At 40.3% G+C, this 18,467-nt stretch overlaps 2 protein-coding genes across 2 annotated transcripts in view; one reads left to right on the plus strand and one right to left on the minus strand.

The window, feature by feature from the left end:
* Positions 1 to 4,171, minus strand: part of tyw1 (tRNA-yW synthesizing protein 1 homolog (S. cerevisiae)) — a 106,897-nt gene extending 102,726 nt beyond the window's left edge. Inside the window, 3 exon segments of the mRNA XM_020513258.2 lie at positions 1,888 to 2,022; positions 2,507 to 2,643; positions 3,968 to 4,171. Coding sequence (XP_020368847.2) covers positions 1,888 to 2,022; positions 2,507 to 2,643; positions 3,968 to 4,037 — 342 coding nt within the window. The 5' untranslated portion in view covers positions 4,038 to 4,171.
* Positions 4,172 to 8,985: 4,814 nt separating this feature from the next.
* Positions 8,986 to 16,960, plus strand: sbds (SBDS ribosome maturation factor). The gene is made up of 5 exons (XM_020513256.2): positions 8,986 to 9,427; positions 10,930 to 11,059; positions 14,256 to 14,456; positions 15,312 to 15,476; positions 16,785 to 16,960. Exons 1-5 carry the CDS (start codon positions 9,300 to 9,302, stop codon positions 16,911 to 16,913), a joined length of 753 nt encoding a protein of 250 aa, XP_020368845.1. The 5' UTR covers positions 8,986 to 9,299; the 3' UTR covers positions 16,914 to 16,960.
* The last annotated feature ends 1,507 nt before the right edge of the window (positions 16,961 to 18,467 follow it).

The following is an 18,467-nucleotide window of genomic DNA, read 5'->3' on the forward strand; positions in this document are numbered from 1 at the left end:
TGACTTTCACCGAAGGCCTGACAATTCACCCTGTCAGTTAAAATCAACAAGTCCTATTTTCACTTGTAGCTCTTATTTACTTGTCTTTCCTGTCTAAATTTTGAAGGTTTAAATGGATTACAAATTCCTCAGTGGAACAAAAATGCAGAATTATCAAGGCATGGAATTGCATCTTTGTCGGCCACAAAGACATAATTAATTGTCTAAAACATGCCCTGCAAGCCAAAACATCCATGCTTCTGGAGATGAGCAGAAGCAATCCAACAGTCAAAAAACTTGCCTATCCTTTAAGTTACTCAATGAGCCAGAAAGGTTGGGTACTCAATAATAACCCCTTGGGAGAGCTATGGACCTGACTAGCTCTGATAATCTGATCAAACACAAAATTGGTAGATTCTGGAAATCTGAAATAAAAGCAGAAAATGCTGGAAATGGTCAACAAGCCCAGAAACACCTAGAGAGAAAAACTGAGCTAATGTTTCAGGTTGATGTTCTTTCATCAGAAAAAAAAAATATGATTTGGAGCATGATTCAGCCATTTGGTCCTTTGAGCCTCTTCTGCCATTCAATAAGATCACGGGTGAGCTGGTCGCGGTCTCAACCCCACTTTCCAGTCTGAACCCCATAGGCATCGACTCCCTTGACTATCAAAAGTCTATCTAATTTTACCTTGGATAAATTCAATAACATTGCCTCCACTGGTTTCTGGTGAAGAGAATTCCACAGGTTAACAACATTCGGAGAATTTCTTTTGCTTATTTTTGTACTAAAAGGAACATCTCATATTTCTAAACCATCCAGTAGCTCTAGTCTTTCCCACAAAAGGAAATATCTTCCCAAAATCCTATCCTGTCCAGGCCGAGAACATTATGTGATCCAATAAGACAGCCTCACATCCTTCGAGACAACATGCCTAGGTCCTGAATTTGGATCGGAACCACCTATCCACATCAGATTAAAAACCATCCACTTGCCTAAGATGCGGCCTTTTCAGGTACGTATATGGGAGTATTGGGAAATCAGGTACCAAACGGATGCAGGGTAGGGTGGTAGGCAGGTGAGTAGGTCCAGTCCAGTCTTCACAGTGTCAGATTGGAACATCACTGCGACGGATCGGTCGGAGCCATGGCGATGTTTGGCAGGTGGGGGGGTGCACACGTGTAAGTAAATCAGGTTTCATATCAGTGTTTGTGGGGAGTATGGGATGAAGAGCTGAGGTTAGCTTGGTCAGCTCCAGGGGAGTCAGGATGGGAGGGTGAGCAATTTAATTCTGATCCAGTCGTTACAGCAGGTTTTAATTCTCTAACTTTTCCTGGGTAACTATTAAACTAAGTCAGTTGGAACACTCCAAAGTCTCTGACTCTTACTTGGAAGTGATGTCATTTTCATAGGATCTGGGTGCTGCGTAATTGCCCATCAGAAGTTTCAAGTTCCCAGGCAATTCATGCTGAGTCAGCTATGTCAGGACCTCTGCATGCACAACTCCTGTCTACACTGCTGCAACAACTGCCTTGCTATCATAAGATATGAGCCTTTAGCTGATTACTGGCCTGATCAACCTAGATCCAATCTCCGTATTCAGTTGCGTCACTTTCAAACAGACCAGCAACCACTTTAATGTTGAAACATTCAACACATTTCTACAACTCCTAATGGGTATAAACTATAAACGAGAATGTTAAATGTTATTTTCGTGTTATGAAGGGAATTCAAGCCTATTTAATTCATCACTACATCCAACTATATATGAAAAACTGGAATCTAAAGCGTACTTTTGACATCTGAAGTATTATAAAACTTTAAAGCCGAGTGAGATGAAAGCTAAAGTGAGAAGGTGAACGCTTGTTTACTAAGTTTTGAAACGTGTACTTATTTTAAAATCCTTACCTCAGCAGTACCCATCTGAGAGCCAAAGAAAATCTTCACCCCAGCAACATGAATTTCCTTTACTTCTTGGACTAAGTGTCCATTTTGAATAACTTCGTCAGCAATGTTGGGCGCAAAGCTGTCCTCATTTTTCTGCTGTTCAAAATATTTAGCAGCAGACAGTCAACTTCCTTGTTAACAAAAACATTTCACAAGCAGTGCATTTTTCATTATATAACTGTGTGCGCGCATAATATACAGGGAATCAAATACATTTGCACAATCAAAATAATTTAATATTGAGAAAGTGGAAAACAGATGTAGCTGCACACGGTATTTATTTTCAAACTAACAACTTTAAATTTACAAAAAAAGTTTTAAAGACTTAGCTAGGTAACAATAAAAGTATTTACATACTGATCCTCATTTTTATTTCATTGTTTTGGAGTCTCATAGATTAGAGATCAAGAAATGATCTTCATTGATATTCTTTTGATTCACATTGCCATCCACCATCTCAATGTTAAGTGACCACTCAAAGTCACATAACTAATATGGCAAAATGACAGACCGAAACCTAAGTTTCAATACTTTATTGCCTCTGTTACAAATCACACAAAGAGCTTTGTAAATTTATTACCTTGTAGTTTTTACTCAAATACTCAACAGTTACCCAAACTCCTATGGCAACAACAATGGTCGAATAGATGTAATGTCTAACATGCCATAATGACAACGCACAATTCTGCAAGGAGTTCCAGGTATCAAAGATGTGAACTAGAAAAGGGAAAGAAAGAAAGGCTTTGTAAACATCATGCGACCAATAACACTACGATGTGGGATCTGGTCTCCTCTATGATCTACATTTAACTCCCACTTAAATGCTCAATCATATTTTTTAAATCCTGTCTTAGTCTCTCATCTATTTATTCACGTAACCTCTCTCAATTCACTGGTGAGGGTGCTACATTGCTGGAGGTGCTGTCTTTCAGATTAATGCTAAATTAAGGCTATGTCTCTGCACTCAAGGTGAAAACATCATTCTGTTACTCAATTATCAAAACACCTCCCTAATGATCTAACCAACATTTATCACTAACAAAAATCTGATCATTGTATCGTTCATGGACATTTGGTTAACTCTATCTCTTAAGAACAATGGCTGCAATTCAACATGTATTTCAAGGACATGCAGAGTATATTGACGTACTGCACAAAACCAAATGAATTCTTTACATATATGTTCTGCCTAAACCCTCCAGCCCTCTGGCCTTATTTCACCCAGCATACCTAAACTGTCTCTATTAAACTCTCTCGAATAAACTCTCTCGAAATCCTTCCTTTAACCCTCAGTTTCTCTATTTGTCTCTCCTCTTTGAAGACCCTTTTAAAATCTGTCGTTCAGACTATGGACTTGGGCATTACTCCTAATCTTTCCTTTGGTCTGGCATCAATTCCTCAGGTAAATAACTTTGGACAAGTAAACACCTTAATCTAAATCATTAAAGCAGGGCAAAAGGATATAATTTCACAGTAGTGAGGGGGGGGGTCAGGTCTTATTCAGAGGAATAAAACAAAGAACTGCGGATGCTGGAATTCTGAAACAAAAACAGAAATTGCTGGAGAAACTCAGCAGGTCTAGCAGCATTTGTGGGGAGAAAGCCAAGTTAATATCTCTGAAGAAGGGTCACCAGACTGAGTTGAATTTCTCCAGCAATTTCTGTTTTTGTTTCTAATTGAGAGGAATTTCTTTATCAAAATAGTAATCAATAATTGGACTTACAATTAGAAGCAAAGAGAGCAAAAACATTAAAGATTGAATAATGGGGGAGAGGATTCTACTTGAACAGATTATATTTATGAATATCCCTCCTGCAATATTTTAAACAGACACGTTGAAAAAGGAAACAGAGGGGCGAGATATTCGGGAACGAGATGGCACATTGCGAAAGAAAGTGAAGTGTCTTGAAGTAAGTCCTTCACTAAATGGGGAATAAGCTGATGTTTTACAAATAATTGTAAACTTCAGGCGGCTCTTCCATCCGGAGCAGCAATGAGGGTATCTCCATCAATGGGATCGGGCGGCAGCGGCCTCACTCACCGTCGTCCCGTTGCTCCCCGCAGCCCGACCGGCAAAGGCACAACAAAACCAGGCTGAGGAACTGCCGCATAGCCGCCGACCCGGCCAAGGACCCGCTCGGCTCGGCACGGCACTAACTCAAACACCTGGGCAAAAGCTGCCGAGTCCGTACCGAGCTCCTCATCCCCGATCACAGAGCGCCGCCATCAGACCCGCCGAGCATGCCGGGAGGACTTCCGTACAACAACAACTTACAGCAGCCCAACTCCAAACCACATGGCCAAATAAAGTAATATTGTACCCCTAAACACTCAACTCCAAACATTTCATCAACTGAAACACTCCCAACAGTTAGATCCAACCGTTTCATCATCTCTAACTCTACCAAGTCCTCAACTTCAACCAATTTCTAACCAGAAGGAGCTCAAAAGGACATGGAAAGGTGAATGCAATGGGCAGACAAGTGGCAGACGTTGCATGAGCCATTGCCAGCTCACTCCATTGAATGAACTGCTGCTCATGCTGAAGGTTGCTGCCACCATCCTGATTAAAGTGTAGAAAAACCTCAAGGCTTTCTTGGTCTTATGTGGGAGAGGAAGACTTCTACCTAGTCTAACTAAAAGAGTCTCTTGTCGTGAATAAAGTAGTTTTACACATGCCAACAAATAGCTGTTACATTGTTGTGATAGACATTATTACAAAGACTTTTGAGAAAGATCTAATGTTAGAACTCATCCCATTGAGATCCTCAACTGTTCTACCACAAGTCTAGTATCACAACATTACATTGAGAATGTCTGTTGGCACTCCTTAACATTAATCTTTTCAGACCCATGTACAACATCAGATGGTATTTAAGGCAGAGAAGTAGGAAGAATACAGATATAATACAAAAGTTGCAATTCTAAACAATGTGCAGCAGAGGGACCAGCACATACATTTGCAAAAATAATTGATTTGACAGGACAAATTGAAACAGTGGCTAAGAAAATATATTGCACAGCGTTCTAAGTTTAATAAATACAACTTAAAGTACAATCACAATTACGTTATGTTAAACTTGTGTAGAACATTGGTTCGGTCTCATCCGGACTATTGCATCTTTTTTGGGTACCAGACTTAAGGAAGGATACGAAAGCATTAGAGAGAGCGTGAAAAAGAGTCACAGAATCCTCAGGTCCAAACCCATAATCACTACCATCTGGAAGGACAAGGACAGCAGATATATGGGGACACAACCACCAGGAAGGTATCCTCCAAGCCACCCACTATCCTGACTTGGAAATGTATCACTGTATATTTGTCAGAGGGTCAAAATTCTGGAACTCCCTCCCTAATAGTATTGTGGGTCTACCTACAAAGGGATTACAACTGTTCAAGAAAGCAGTTCACCACCACCTTCTCAGGGGCAATTAGGGATAGGTAATAAATGCAGGCCCAGCCATTGAAGAAGTTGGGGCAGTTTTCCTTACATAAGCCAGAGAGGGGATCTGACATGCTATTTAAAATGATCAGGGGTCTGTATCAGTAGATATGGAAAGCACTTCTTATTTGTGTAATGATGGAGTTCAAGAGAGCATAGATTCAAGATAATTGACAAAAGAAGAAATAGCAACGTAAGGAAAAGCTTTTTTTACGTAGCAAATGCTGCAGGTAGCGTCCTAGCCAAGGGCAGCTGCTTCATAACTGACCTTCCCTCCATCAGAAGAGGGAGTGTTCACTGATGATTGCACAACTTTCAGCAACATGTATGACTCCTCAGATACTGAAGCTATCCACAAACACTCAAGAAGCTCAGCACCATCCAAGACAATACGTCTCACTGATTGGCACTTTATCCACCACCTCCTCCAGCGTGCACAAGATGATGGCAGCAGAACAGGCATGTCCATTCCATCTACATTTCTGTCTTCTTTTGTTTATTGAAGTTTTTTTTAAGATTTTTCTCCCCCTCTACTTACTTACCTTCCGGAGACAGCTCGGTCACGGAGGTAGCAGCAGCAGCAACGGTATTGCGGCTTCATCGAGTCTAGAGCATGGTAACAGCTGGGGACCTAGATCAGAGCTTTTGGCAGTCAGCAGCATCGCAGCTCATTGTGGTCAAGAGTATGGCAGCAACTGGAGGCCAAGATCAGGACATTGGTGGTCAGCTAGTGGTCTGGTGCGTGGTTTGAGACTTTGACGGTTAGAAATTGAGCCCAACGCAAGAAGACCAAGCCCGACAGGGTGGCGAGGGAGGTCCCTAGCATCTGTGGTGACAGCGAGAGCAAACAGCCTGAGGTCTCCCGGAGAGTGGGCCAAAGCGGAGGTGATCCAGCCCTTGGAGGCAGTGCAAGCCCAGAATGGCTAAGCACTTAGAGTTGAAATTTTAACTATATTCTTTTATTTTTCTACTTGATACTAAGAAGACTTGAAATTTTAACTTTGTTACCTTATTTTTCAATTTTTACCTCACCAGAAATGATGGAATCATACACTTTTCACTGTTCTCATGTGCTTATGTACTTGAACACACATCACAATAAAATCTATTTCTAATTCACTTGAGCACACTGACAACAGTGTGTGCCACATACAAGATGTGCCGCAGTAACTCATCAAGGCACCTTTGAGTGCTTTAGGGTCCTAGATGATGTTATCACTGGACATGTCCGATCTCAGACTGAACTCTGGCTTGATGGATCAAATTTTGTTTTTCCTTCAGTTTAAGCAAGGTGATCTTTCAGTGAAACACAAGCCCAAGACTGCATTATTGCATGTTTTAACAATAAAACAAATTTATTATACAAAAGAAATAAAGATAAAATACAATAACCAAACAATTTACATTTTTGAAGATTTCAAAACACAATAAAGACAGTAAATAGAATGCCATTACAATACACAAATTAGACAGGATGCCCTTTTGCACCAACTGATGGTTTGACTTAGCTGTCGCTTCATTACCCAGTCATAAGAACTTGATAACCTCTTCCTTGATTTATCATATAATTGAGCATTAACTTTCCCAGCCTCAAATTACCTTTCTGGGGCTTTAACTGGAATTTTTAAACAAATCTCCTTACACTGAAGTAACCTATTTTAACACCTATATTTTCTTTCTTAGGAGCAATTACTGTAGATATCCAGCTTCAGATAAGAACCATGCACAACTGCCCAAACTGAAACTAAAGAATAATTTTTTTCAAGCTGTGGGTGTTTCTGCTAAGTCCAAAACTTCCCAGAATATCTTATCTGAAAATTTAGTGCACAACTCTGTTTATGTTCACTTGTAAACTCTCCCAATGTATAGAAATTCCCATTAGCCTCCAAAACTCACTCTCTCTTAAACTGTTTAAAAGACATCAACATTAACTATTAAGTATTTTTGTAGCAGTCAGCATGCTTTCCAGGCATCTTTCAAAGATCCAAACTAAAAATTAAATATTAAAATGCATGTAAATCCTTTACATTAGCAATCCCTTCCCTTACATCACATCACATTATCCAATGTGGCAGATGATTGGGTACACCACACCTGCTAGCTCCTCTCCAAGACATACACTGCCATGACTTGGAACTACCTTGCTGTTTCTTCATTGTCCCTGGGTCAAAGTTCTGGAACTCCCTCACCAACAGCATTGTGGGTGTACCTACGCCACATGGCTGCAGTGGTTGAAGAAAGCAGTTAGCGAACACTTTCTCCAGCATAATTAGGGATGAACAACAGATGTTGATTTAGCCTGCAACATTTTTTATTTTCTTATGGGATGACAAAATTCAGATATGTAATGCACTGCCTAAGAAATTGGTAGAGGTAGAAATGAGCAAGGTACTTATGAGGGAATTAAATCATTATCTGAAAAGGAAGTGTGGAGCAATCAAGTGGTGAGGCAGTGGTACACTGTGCATTGTTCCATCAGAGAGTCAGCACAGATATGAAAAGCCTCTTTTGTGCTTCAACCACACCGAGATTCTGTGAACTCAAGAAACTCAAAACAGTTGAATCAAACTCCCCAACTTCAGCCCAACTGCAATGACTTTAATCGTTCACAAATCTAACAAACTGCTGATGGTTAAGTGAATTCAGTTTAAAATTATAGAGTTCAATGTTGTACAGTTTGAGAAAATGTAAAGACAATAATAATTGCATTTCTATAGCATCTTTGATACAATAAATTGTCCTAACACAGTTGTCATATGGAAAGTACAAGATCAAGCACTCCTACTACAGCCGAGAAACAGTTTGTGTTCCCAATGCATGATACCATACAGATTTACAGTACCCAGTCACTTACCTCCTCAGACATTTATCAGTCACTGATGATACCTATGCCCTCACACTCAAATAGCCTATAGATACTTATTCCCCAATACACCTACACCCTGACACTTATCACTCACTCACCCACCCACCCACCTGTAACTAATCGCCTCTCCCTCACTTATCAATAGCTCCCACTAGACACTAATCCACCTCCCCTTCAACACTCACTTATCATCCTCCCATCTGATACTAACCCCCCCACCACCCATTACCTCCCCATGAGACTAATCACCTCTCCCTCCTCAATACTCATCCACATTCATCACCAGACCATTGTCCCACATCACCTCACCTCACTCCCCCCACCAACACGAAGCCCCTGACCACTCCTGCCCACCACCAACCCTGCCCTGTACCAATCCCTCCCTCATATGCCCCCAAATACTAATCCCTCCCACCACTTGCCACTTGCCACTTGCCCCACCCACCACTAATTCCCCCCCCACACCCACTTAATACCAACCCCCCTCTTCCCTTCACCTCACCTCACCTCCAGCCCGACAAATGACGCAACAAGAAAAGCCGAAAAAACAGCAGATACCATCAATGAGGAACACAAACACAAGGTGCTGGAAAAGCTCAGCAGGTCTGACAGTATCCGTGCAGGGAAATCAGAGTTAATGTTTCAGGTCAGGTGACCCTTCCTCAGAACACAACACAACCATGACGCAACAATGCTGCCCTGACCAATCGCGTCCCCCTGTTCCCGGCGGGTGTGGATCCGGGTCGTGCGGGTGGGCGGGGCCTGTCGTTCCGAATGTCGTCATCAAATTCAAAATAATTCACAGACAGTCAGGGAGCTGCTTGATGTCGGTCTGAGGAGAGTCACTGAGAGCGCGAAACTCGGCTCGAGTCCGAGAAACTGCGGCCGTTGGAGCTCCCTGAGAGGCGGAGAGGAGCCGGGGCCCGATCCAGGCCGGAGCCCGCGGGGAGGAGCCGGGGTTTGATCCAGGCCGGAGCCCGCGGGGAGGAGCCGGGGTTTGTGGCCTGTACGGGGCAGAGAGACGCCTCGGGTTTGCCCCGGGTTGATCCAGGCTCCCGGCCACAATGTCCATCTTCACTCCCACGAACCAGATCCGCCTGACCAATGTGGCGATAGTGCGGATGAAGAAAGCGGGGAAACGCTTTGAAATCGCCTGCTACAAGAACAAGGTGATGAGCTGGAGGAGCGGAGCGTGAGTATCTGATGGCCATGCAGCTAGCATTGGGAATTTAAACTTCACTTTAAAGTTTTAATTAGTTTGAAGCTTTAAATCAAATCAGTAATCTCTTTTTAAGTGATTCTTGTGTTTTTATAACCTGCCGGAAGGGATATTCTCTTTTGATCAAATATTCACACTTACTAGATAATATTTCTATAAAATGTGAATTAAAAGCATAATTTTTCTTATTATTTTGTTTGCCAAAGGTTTGATTTCCAGTTGGAGTTATGACATGGAGGCAGCTGAACCAAATCAGCCTTTTTACCAATGTAATTACAAAACAGTAAAATTAAAACATTCAGAGACCCTCAAAATTAACCCCAATGGTTCCTAACCAGACTTTTGAATAACTAATCCCAAATTCTATGAATAAATTAAATAACAAGGTAATCTTCTCCATTCTGAAGAAGGCTCACTTGAACCCGAAACATTAGCTGTGATTTCTGTACACAGATGCTGCCAGACATATGCTGAGTTTTTTCGAACAATTTCTGGGTTGATTTTTGTTTCTGATTTCCAGCACCTGAAGTTCTTTTTTTTTTAAAACAAAGTAATCTAACATGCGTGTGGTTGCCAGCCCCATGCACATCGAAGACATACAGATGAACAAAACAGTTGAGGGATAAATAAAAGAAAATAACAAAACTGGCCAGATTATTTGAGTGGTTTTCATGATGTATTGTTCCATAGGCATAAATGATGCCTTTTTTTTTGTTGATTTTCTGAACAAGTCAATAAGGATCAGCTTTACAGCTTTCTCAGATAATGGCAGCAATATTTATAATTTAGTTTTCTATTTTCTAAGCTTCGATGAGCTGTTCATAGGAGGTTAGGTAAGGAGCTTTCAAATGTTTGTGCTGTAGCATCAACAGACTCCTTCTCAAAGAAAACACAAATTCCAACTCTGACCACTCCCTGACAGACTGGCCGTCTCCTCAACGAGGTTCCAGTTACTGTTCAACATCTACCATCTGCTTAAGTGTAAGGTTTTTTTCAGACTTGCTTCCAGGTACTGATCTTGTTAAAAGTTCATTTCTGCTGTCTGTTTAAACATAATGCTCTTCCCTGCTGACAAAGAGTCTGCAGAATCTTTTGACCAGGAACCAGTCTGGAATTCACTTCACGAATAAACAAAAGCTTGCTTGGTCCTTTTAACATAAGCTGTTACCCACAGTCCAAAAGTCATCTTTAGGTCGCAATTTCTAGATCACAGCTCCAAACCAATATTGATAAAAGAATAGAATAAAATAATGAAAAATCAATGAGGGCTTTAACAGGGCCTTAATGGGCCTTAACAGAGTCCAGCATTAAACATTTGACTTGCATCTGGGGAAGAAAAAGGATAAATGGTGATAGAAATCATTAGTAATCATCTGTGATGGTTTAGGTAGCTTAGAAAGGGAAGGATCTTGGAGTTTAATTATGTATGAGTGAACATAGTTCTCCTTCTCCAACATAATATTATGCATTTTCAGTGAAAAGGATCTTGATGAAGTTCTTCAGACTCACACCGTATTTACAAATGTATCAAAAGGACAGGTGGCAAAGAAAGATGATTGTATTGCAGCATTTCAGACAGATGATCTGACGGAAATATGTAAACAGGTTAGTTTTGATAATCTACTACTTAAATATTCATCAAGAACTCAACTTTTTAATGCATTTGTTTATAGATTTATTTAAATTGACAGTCTTTTAGATTGACATTAATGGTCTGTGACCTTACTCGCAATAAAGCGGAAGAATATGCTTTATTATTTGTTCATGGAATGTAAGCTTCGCTGGCATTGCAGTGGGTATCTGTAATTGCCCTCAAGGTGGTGATTTCTTCTTGAACCTCTGCAGTTTATTTGTGTAGGTATGCTCCCACCGCTGTTAGGATTGGTGTTCAAATTTTGACTCAGCAAATTGTGAAAGAACAGTGATGTAGTTCCAAGTGTTGGTGAATATGGTGCCAAACAGGCAGGCTGCTGGATGGCATTGATCTTGTGCTGCACTCATCCAGGCAACTGGTGAATCACATTCCTGACTTGTGCCTTGTAGATGGTGGACAGGGCTTTTAGGGACTCCAGATGAGGTGCTCCAACTTGACAAATATCCATTAACCATTGGTCTGTTTCCTATCACTGTGTCCCTTATTCCATGAGTTAAACTTTACTGTCAGTTTCATCCACAAAACAGACTTGTATCAAATGCTTTTTGCAAGTTCATATATACACCACTTAAACAGAATTACCTCTTCAAAGAATTTCAGGTTAATATTTTTACTACTGTTGAATGCAACTCATTTGATCTTGGCTTTTTTAAATTCATGCACGGGATAAGCACGTCGTTGGTTGGGCTGGCATTTAATTGCCTATCCCTCAGTTCCCTTCAGAATGAGGTGGGTAAGCTATATTCTTGAACTGCTGTAATCCATTTGGAGTGGGTAACCTCACAATGTTGTTATGGAGAGACTTGTGAATTTTGAATCAGAAGCACTGAAAGAAGAACCATGTTTCCAAGTCAGGATGGTGGAGGGGATCTTGCAGGTGGCAATGTTCCCATTTACCTGCAGCTCTTGTCCTTCCAAATGGTAGTTGTCGTGACTTTGGAAGATGCTGTCTAAGGAGCATTGGTGAATTTCTACCCTGCACCTTGGAGATGGTACTGCTACTGTACGTCAGTTCTGGAGTGAGTGAATGTTTGAGCATGTGGTGCCAATCAAACAGGCTGTTTTGGCCTGCATGTTGTCAAGCTTTTTGAGTGTTGTTGGAGCTTCGTTCATCCAGGCAAGTGGAGGGTGTCCCATCACACTTCTGACTTGTGCCTTGTTTGTACTGGACAGGCTTTGGGGAGTCAGGAAGTTACTTATTTGCTACAGGATTCCTAGCCTGTAATCTGCTGCTGTAAACAGTCTTTCTATGGCTAGTCCTGTTCAGTTTCTGGTTGAGGTTAACACCCAGATTGTTGACGGGGGATTTAGTAATTGTAATGCCATTGAATGTCAAGGGATAATGATTAGATTCTGCCCTGTTGGAGATGGTCATTGTAGTCTTGTGACTCGTATTACTTGTGATACTTGCCAAAGCTGGATATTTTCCAGGTCTTGCTCCATTTGGATGGGGATTTTTTTTCAGTACCTTAGGAGTCACGAATGGTGCTAAACTATGTGAAATCATCAACAAACATCCCTACCTTAGACCTGCCCTCTATCAGAAGGTCATTGAAGGTGGTTGGAACTCGGACACTATCCAGAAAGAGCTCCCAAAGATATATCCTGGAACCGAGAAAACTGACCACCAAAACCATAGCCCTGATTCCCATTGACTCCTTGATGCCATAGTGGGTCAAGTATAACCTTGATGTCGAGGACAGTCACTCTCGCCTCACCTCTGGAATTCAACTCTTTTGTCCATGATTGAACCAAGGCTACAATGATGTCAGGACCTGTGTGACTGGTGGTACTCAAACTGAGAGTTAGTGAGCAGATTATTATTAAGCAGGTGCTGCTTGATAGCACTGGTGATATCTTCCATTGTTACTGATGATCACGAGGAGACTGATAAGGCAGTAATTGGCTAGATTGAATTTGTCCTGGCTTTTGCATACAGACATATTTGGGCAATTTCCCACGTTATTTGGTAATATCAGTGTTCTAGCTGTGCTGGAACAGCTCGACTAGGGGTGCAGCAAGTTCTGGAGCACAAGCCTTCAGTTCTACAGCTAGAAAGTTGTTCGGCTGTAATGTCTTTGCAGTATCCTGTGCCTTCAGCCATAGGGTCCATTGTATTTGCGGTGTCCCATGCCTTCAATCATTTCTTGGTAGCATGTGAAGTGAATCGAATTGGCTGAAGACTGACATCTGTAATGCTGGGGACATTGAGAGGATCCCAAGATGCGTCATCCACTTGCCAATTCTGGCTGAAGATGGTTTCAAATGCTTCAACCTTATCTTTTTCAATAATGTGTTGTCTTGCCCATCTTTTGAGGATGTGGAAATTTGTGGAGCTTTCTCCTCCAGTGAGTTGCAGGACCACAGAGCTCAGATCTGGTCTGTTGTTGTTGGATCACTTAGCCTTGTCTATCGTTCACTTGTTACTTAAGCTGTTTAGCAGGCAAGTGGATGCGTGTTCTGACTTCAAGTTAACAGCTCATTTTTATGTTTGTCTGTTGCTACTACCTGTAGGTCTCCATTGTCAATTGTTGTAAAAACGCATCTGGTTCCCTGATGCCCTTTCTGGAAGGAAATCAGCCAACACTACCTAGTCTGCCCTACATATGATTCCAGAGTCTCAGCACTGTGGTTGACTGTTAACTGCCTCTCTAGGCAATGAGGGATTGGCAATAAATGATGTCCTAGCCATAGATGCCCACATACCATGAACCAAAAAAACTTGTTCGGTGCATTTGTCACTTGTCTTATTTTGTTGTTCCTTCCTTACAGGAGTAATGTTGTTCATTTATGATTGGCATGTTGGCTGAGGAAAGAATGGAAGTGATCCCATTTAATTTAGTTTGTGACACTGGAATTACATTTTCACATTGCTTAATCATTCAGAAGTAGCAGATATTGATGTTATGGCATGTGGCTCTATTGCAGTAACTCCATAAAACTATCTTCAGTCAGGAATATTCCGCACTCTGTCTATTTCCAAGCTGCCTCTAATCAATAACACAATAGTCAGTAAAGCTGTTAAAAATAAATACTTGCGTTTTTTTCTTTCATAACATTTCAGGATTATTTCAGCTTGAGGACTAGATCCTTTTTAATTAAACTAAACTCAAATTTTTTGCATATCTAAATATTTTCTTTTGACAGATTCTAGCGAAGGGTGAGTTGCAAGTATCTGATAAGGAACGACATGCACAGCTTGAACAGATGTTCAGAGATATAGCAACTATAGTAGTAGAGAAGTGTGTCAACCCTGAAACTAAGAGACCTTACACCGTAAACCTGATTGAGAGAGCCATGAAGGATATCCACTATTCTGTGAAAGCCAACAGGAGTACAAAACAGCAGGTAAATTAAAATGTATCATTATTTGGATACAATAGTTTTTGATTTTATAGAATGTGTTTTGATGGTCATGGTCCTTACTAGTAAGTGAGATTTCCAAAAGTTATTGTAGGAGTTGTTTGTTCAGTCTGAACAACTACTTTGGATAAATATAACCTGCAGTATTTAAAAATAGGATTTTTGTTTTGCGTTATCAGACTAGTTTCTTTCTGTCTTACAAACCATATTTGCAGTTTTAAACTGCTTAATTGCTTTTTGAGTTTTGAAATGCAAATTTGAGAATCTAATCATTGAGGAACTTTTTTAAGTTTCTCACATTTTTAGTTAAATTTTGGAATGATCCACTTCCCTCAGTTTGTCACATTCTTGTTTCTCAAAGTGCAAATTCTGCTAAGGGCTTTTTTGAGTCATTCTTGGGATTCAGTGGTCACTGGCATTTATTCCTCTTTGCCCATCAGTTGCATTGTTCAGCACATATCATTAGTTTATGTTTCAGAGGGTACTGCAGTATTGGAGGACCCTCAGGTGTCACCAGGAAGAGATTATTTGGTCATTCACATTTGGTCATACACTTGTTATTTGCAGAATCTGACTATATGTTGATTAGCTGGCGATTTGACAGTGTTTAATTGCACTTTGAAAGTAATCCACTAGTTTTAACCAAATAAGTAAAAGTTGAAGCTCTAATAGCAATCAAACCTGTGCAACTGCTATTAAGTATCAGTACTATACTATAATTAAAATAAAATAATTGTTTGAATTAGTTTTATTATAATTTCCTCTTAAATGGATTGAAATTGTCATAAATTCTACCCAATAAAAATGATTTGAAGTAACATTATTTTATTCTTTATAAAGGCACTTGAAGTTATAAGATTGCTAAAGGACAGTATGAAGATTGAACGTGCTCAAATGAGACTCCGGCTCAGGCTCCCAGTAAAGGATGGAAAGCGTCTTAAGGAAAAGCTGAAGCCATTGATTAAAGTGATGGAAAGTGAAGAATTTGCTGAAGATTTAGATATTGTAAGTTTTACTTCAGTTCCTAGGTTATTCATTTTCACTGATGTTTGAGATGAAAACTGCACAATTTTATCCCTATATATATTGATCAAAATATTTTATTGTCGTGTATTTGAAATAGAATATGACTTATTCAGCATTATAGATAAGTGAATCTGAATGTACATAGATTGAGCTGCATAAAGCAGTTAGCAGAACACTGATCAAAGTATCTAAATGCTATTAAATGAAAGAAAAACATAAAACAATGGCCCTGATGATTTCAGGAAGTGAAAGCCTGCTCAGGTGAGTAAAAACAGAAATTATTTAGTGTAAACTGCTTGACTGTCTCTGTTTAATGCTGTGTCAGCACAGGATTCACACATCTGAGACTGGGACAGCAGCTTTGAATCCTCAGCTGGCCTAGACTGGACTGGCAAAAGGATCAGATTTCAACTCCTGATTGCTCATTCTTAGCCCTTGCTAGGAAATATACCAATGGAAATGTTAAGTTGTTACATGTTGGGCCAGCTGTGGTTCTTGCCATCTTCTTGATATAGACTTGCTCTAGCCGCTTGAGCGGAAGCAAACTCCGCAAGAGTTAGCATCTTGTATGGAGGACAGCATATAAGGACTGAGCAACTTAGTTCAGTATATTTTCCCATGTGAGACCTTCAGAAATTAAATTCTGAAGATGAAACATCTGAGTTTTCTTTTAAAGTGCAGAGAAAATCTACAATTCCAAATAAAAGACAGTTTGTGATCTGCGGCAATACCCATAGTTCTTTTTTTTTAAAAGAAAGTGAAGGAAAACAAAAGTAGGAAGACCAAGCATTATATGAAAGGGATAATTTTCTTCAAGATCGGAAAGTGTCTGAGAATGGGTGGAACCGTTTTGTGGATGAAGGTAGGTTATCTCATGCTTGAGAGATGATTGAGAGTTATATGGAGAAAAGCAGACAAAGGCTCGCTGTATCAGAGGGAAATGGGAGACAATTTAAATACCTAGCATCCCAGGAGTGGCTGTATCCAATTGATATTGGTTGAGAGAGATGTGCCGTAAAAATGAGAGGTTCTGAAAATTAACATCTTTGCTGTCTAGAATGTATATATAATACTCAGTTATTAGGATATGAAGACCTTTACCACAACTGGCTACTCAGGCAGATTAAGCATAATTTACAATCAATAATGACTTAGTATTGGGAAAGGATTTTGAGAACAATAGGTTTAATGTAATAGAGTTGGCAGATGTGAAAAGTGCATGTAGCTTTCTGCCAACACTTCTATCATTTCTACAACTAGTTTACATCACTTCTGGTTTTACTTTAGGTGTGTTTGATTGATCCTGGTTGCTTCAGAGAAATTGATGAACTAATCCGACGTGAAACAAAGGGAAAGGCTTCCCTGGAAGTTCTCAGCTTAAAAGACGTGGAAGAAGGAGATGAGAAACTTGAATAAATATGAGAGCCCTACTCATCCAAACTCAATAAACTACTTAAGTCACATAGCTGTGTTAAGTTTTCTTAAACTATACTTGTACCAGTAAGTATTCACTTGTACAAGGTGACCGTATTTCTTCAGCAGAAACTCTCAATTAGTGAATGAAATGGCAATTACAATTTTTGTCCTTAACCACTTATTTAACTTTTTTTTTCTGAAGTGTGTTCTGATTGAGTTTTCCTTTTCTTACAAATTAATTATTTAATTAAAATATGTATTGAATCCTGGAATTGTGCTAATTTTTAATCATTCATTTAAATGATAATGGAGTCGATCTGATAAATGCGATTGCTTTGTCCTGGATGAGGATGTTTTGAATGTAGTTGGAGCTGCATTTCTCCAGGGGAAAATATAATATCTTGTCCCTTTATAAGTGATGGAAAATCTCTGCAGAGTTAGGTAAGTCACTTACTGCAGAACACGCTTTCCTTTTACATGCTCTTGTAGCTATTGTTCAAACCGAATTGGTCCTGTGTAGTTTCTTGTCAAATGTGATCTTTTGGGCACTGGGGTATTTAACTAAGGTAATAACATTGAATTTCAGGGAAAGGTGACTTTACACTTAAGTGACGCAGTTGTTACATATTATTTATTATCCCAAAGCTGAATGTTATCCAGATCACCTGTCTGGGTATAACTGCTTCACTTGCTTAAGAATTGCAAATTGAACTGAATTTCACAAACTGACTTTATGATGAGAAGAAGGTGAATGATGAAGTAGGTGAAAATGGTTGGGTCCAAGACAATGCCCTGACCAAGTCATGCAGTATCGGCTATTGGCCGAGTGGTATGTTCAGTTTGTTATACTTCTCTGTAGAGGCTTGATACAGCCGAGTAGCTTACCCAGCCTTGCTGTGGATATTGAGTTAAATAGTCAGTAATGGTGATGCTGAGCCTCCCTTGATTGTGGCTATTTGAAGTGCCTCGTCCAGAGTACATTCTGCACCCTTGCTATCCTCAATGATTTTTTCCAATTGCTCTTCAACATGGCGTACTGATTGATTGGGGACTCTATAGTAATCAGCACGTTTCTTTGCCCATGTTGGATGTCATACCATGAAACCTCATGCTGTCTGGAGCCAATGTGGAAGACTCCTGGGCTATCTCTCTCTTGATTGTGTGCTACTCTGCTGCCACCTCTCCTGTGTTTGTTCTCCTGCTGGAATGGGTCATTCCCAGGTATGGTCCTTGTGATGTCGGCGATTATTGTAAGGCATTATTCTGAGTATGAGTGCATTAGGATATTGCTTGACTAGTCTGAGAATCAGCTCTCCCAATTTTGGCACTAGCCCCTGGACGTTTGAAGGGTCAAAAGGGCTGTGTTTACTGTGGTTTCCAGTGCCTTAGTCAATGCTAAGTGGTTTGTCTGATTTCTCCTTTCCAGCAGTTGATAGAGCTTGTGGCTTAGTCGGCCATTTCAGAAGGTTAAAAGCCAACTACATTACTGTGGATCTGGCCAGACCAGCTAAGGATGATGGTTTCATAGTCATCATTTGAGTTTTAAATTCTCAT

This window comes from Rhincodon typus, chromosome 26 (assembly GCF_021869965.1).
Source record: "Rhincodon typus isolate 14 chromosome 26, sRhiTyp1.1, whole genome shotgun sequence".
Lineage (NCBI taxonomy): Eukaryota > Metazoa > Chordata > Chondrichthyes > Orectolobiformes > Rhincodontidae > Rhincodon > Rhincodon typus.

What these genes read in the sequence shown, in the direction of transcription:
- sbds (XM_020513256.2), top strand. Translation starts at nt 9,300, where the DNA reads ATGTCCATCTTCACTCCCACGAACCAGATCCGCCTGACCAATGTGGCG. An exon ending in ATGAGCTGGAGGAGCGGAGC is followed by an intron (nt 9,428 to 10,929) that starts GTGAGTATCTGA and finishes ATGCATTTTCAG; the next exon opens with TGAAAAGGATCTTGATGAAG. An exon ending in TGACGGAAATATGTAAACAG is followed by an intron (nt 11,060 to 14,255) that starts GTTAGTTTTGAT and finishes TTCTTTTGACAG; the next exon opens with ATTCTAGCGAAGGGTGAGTT.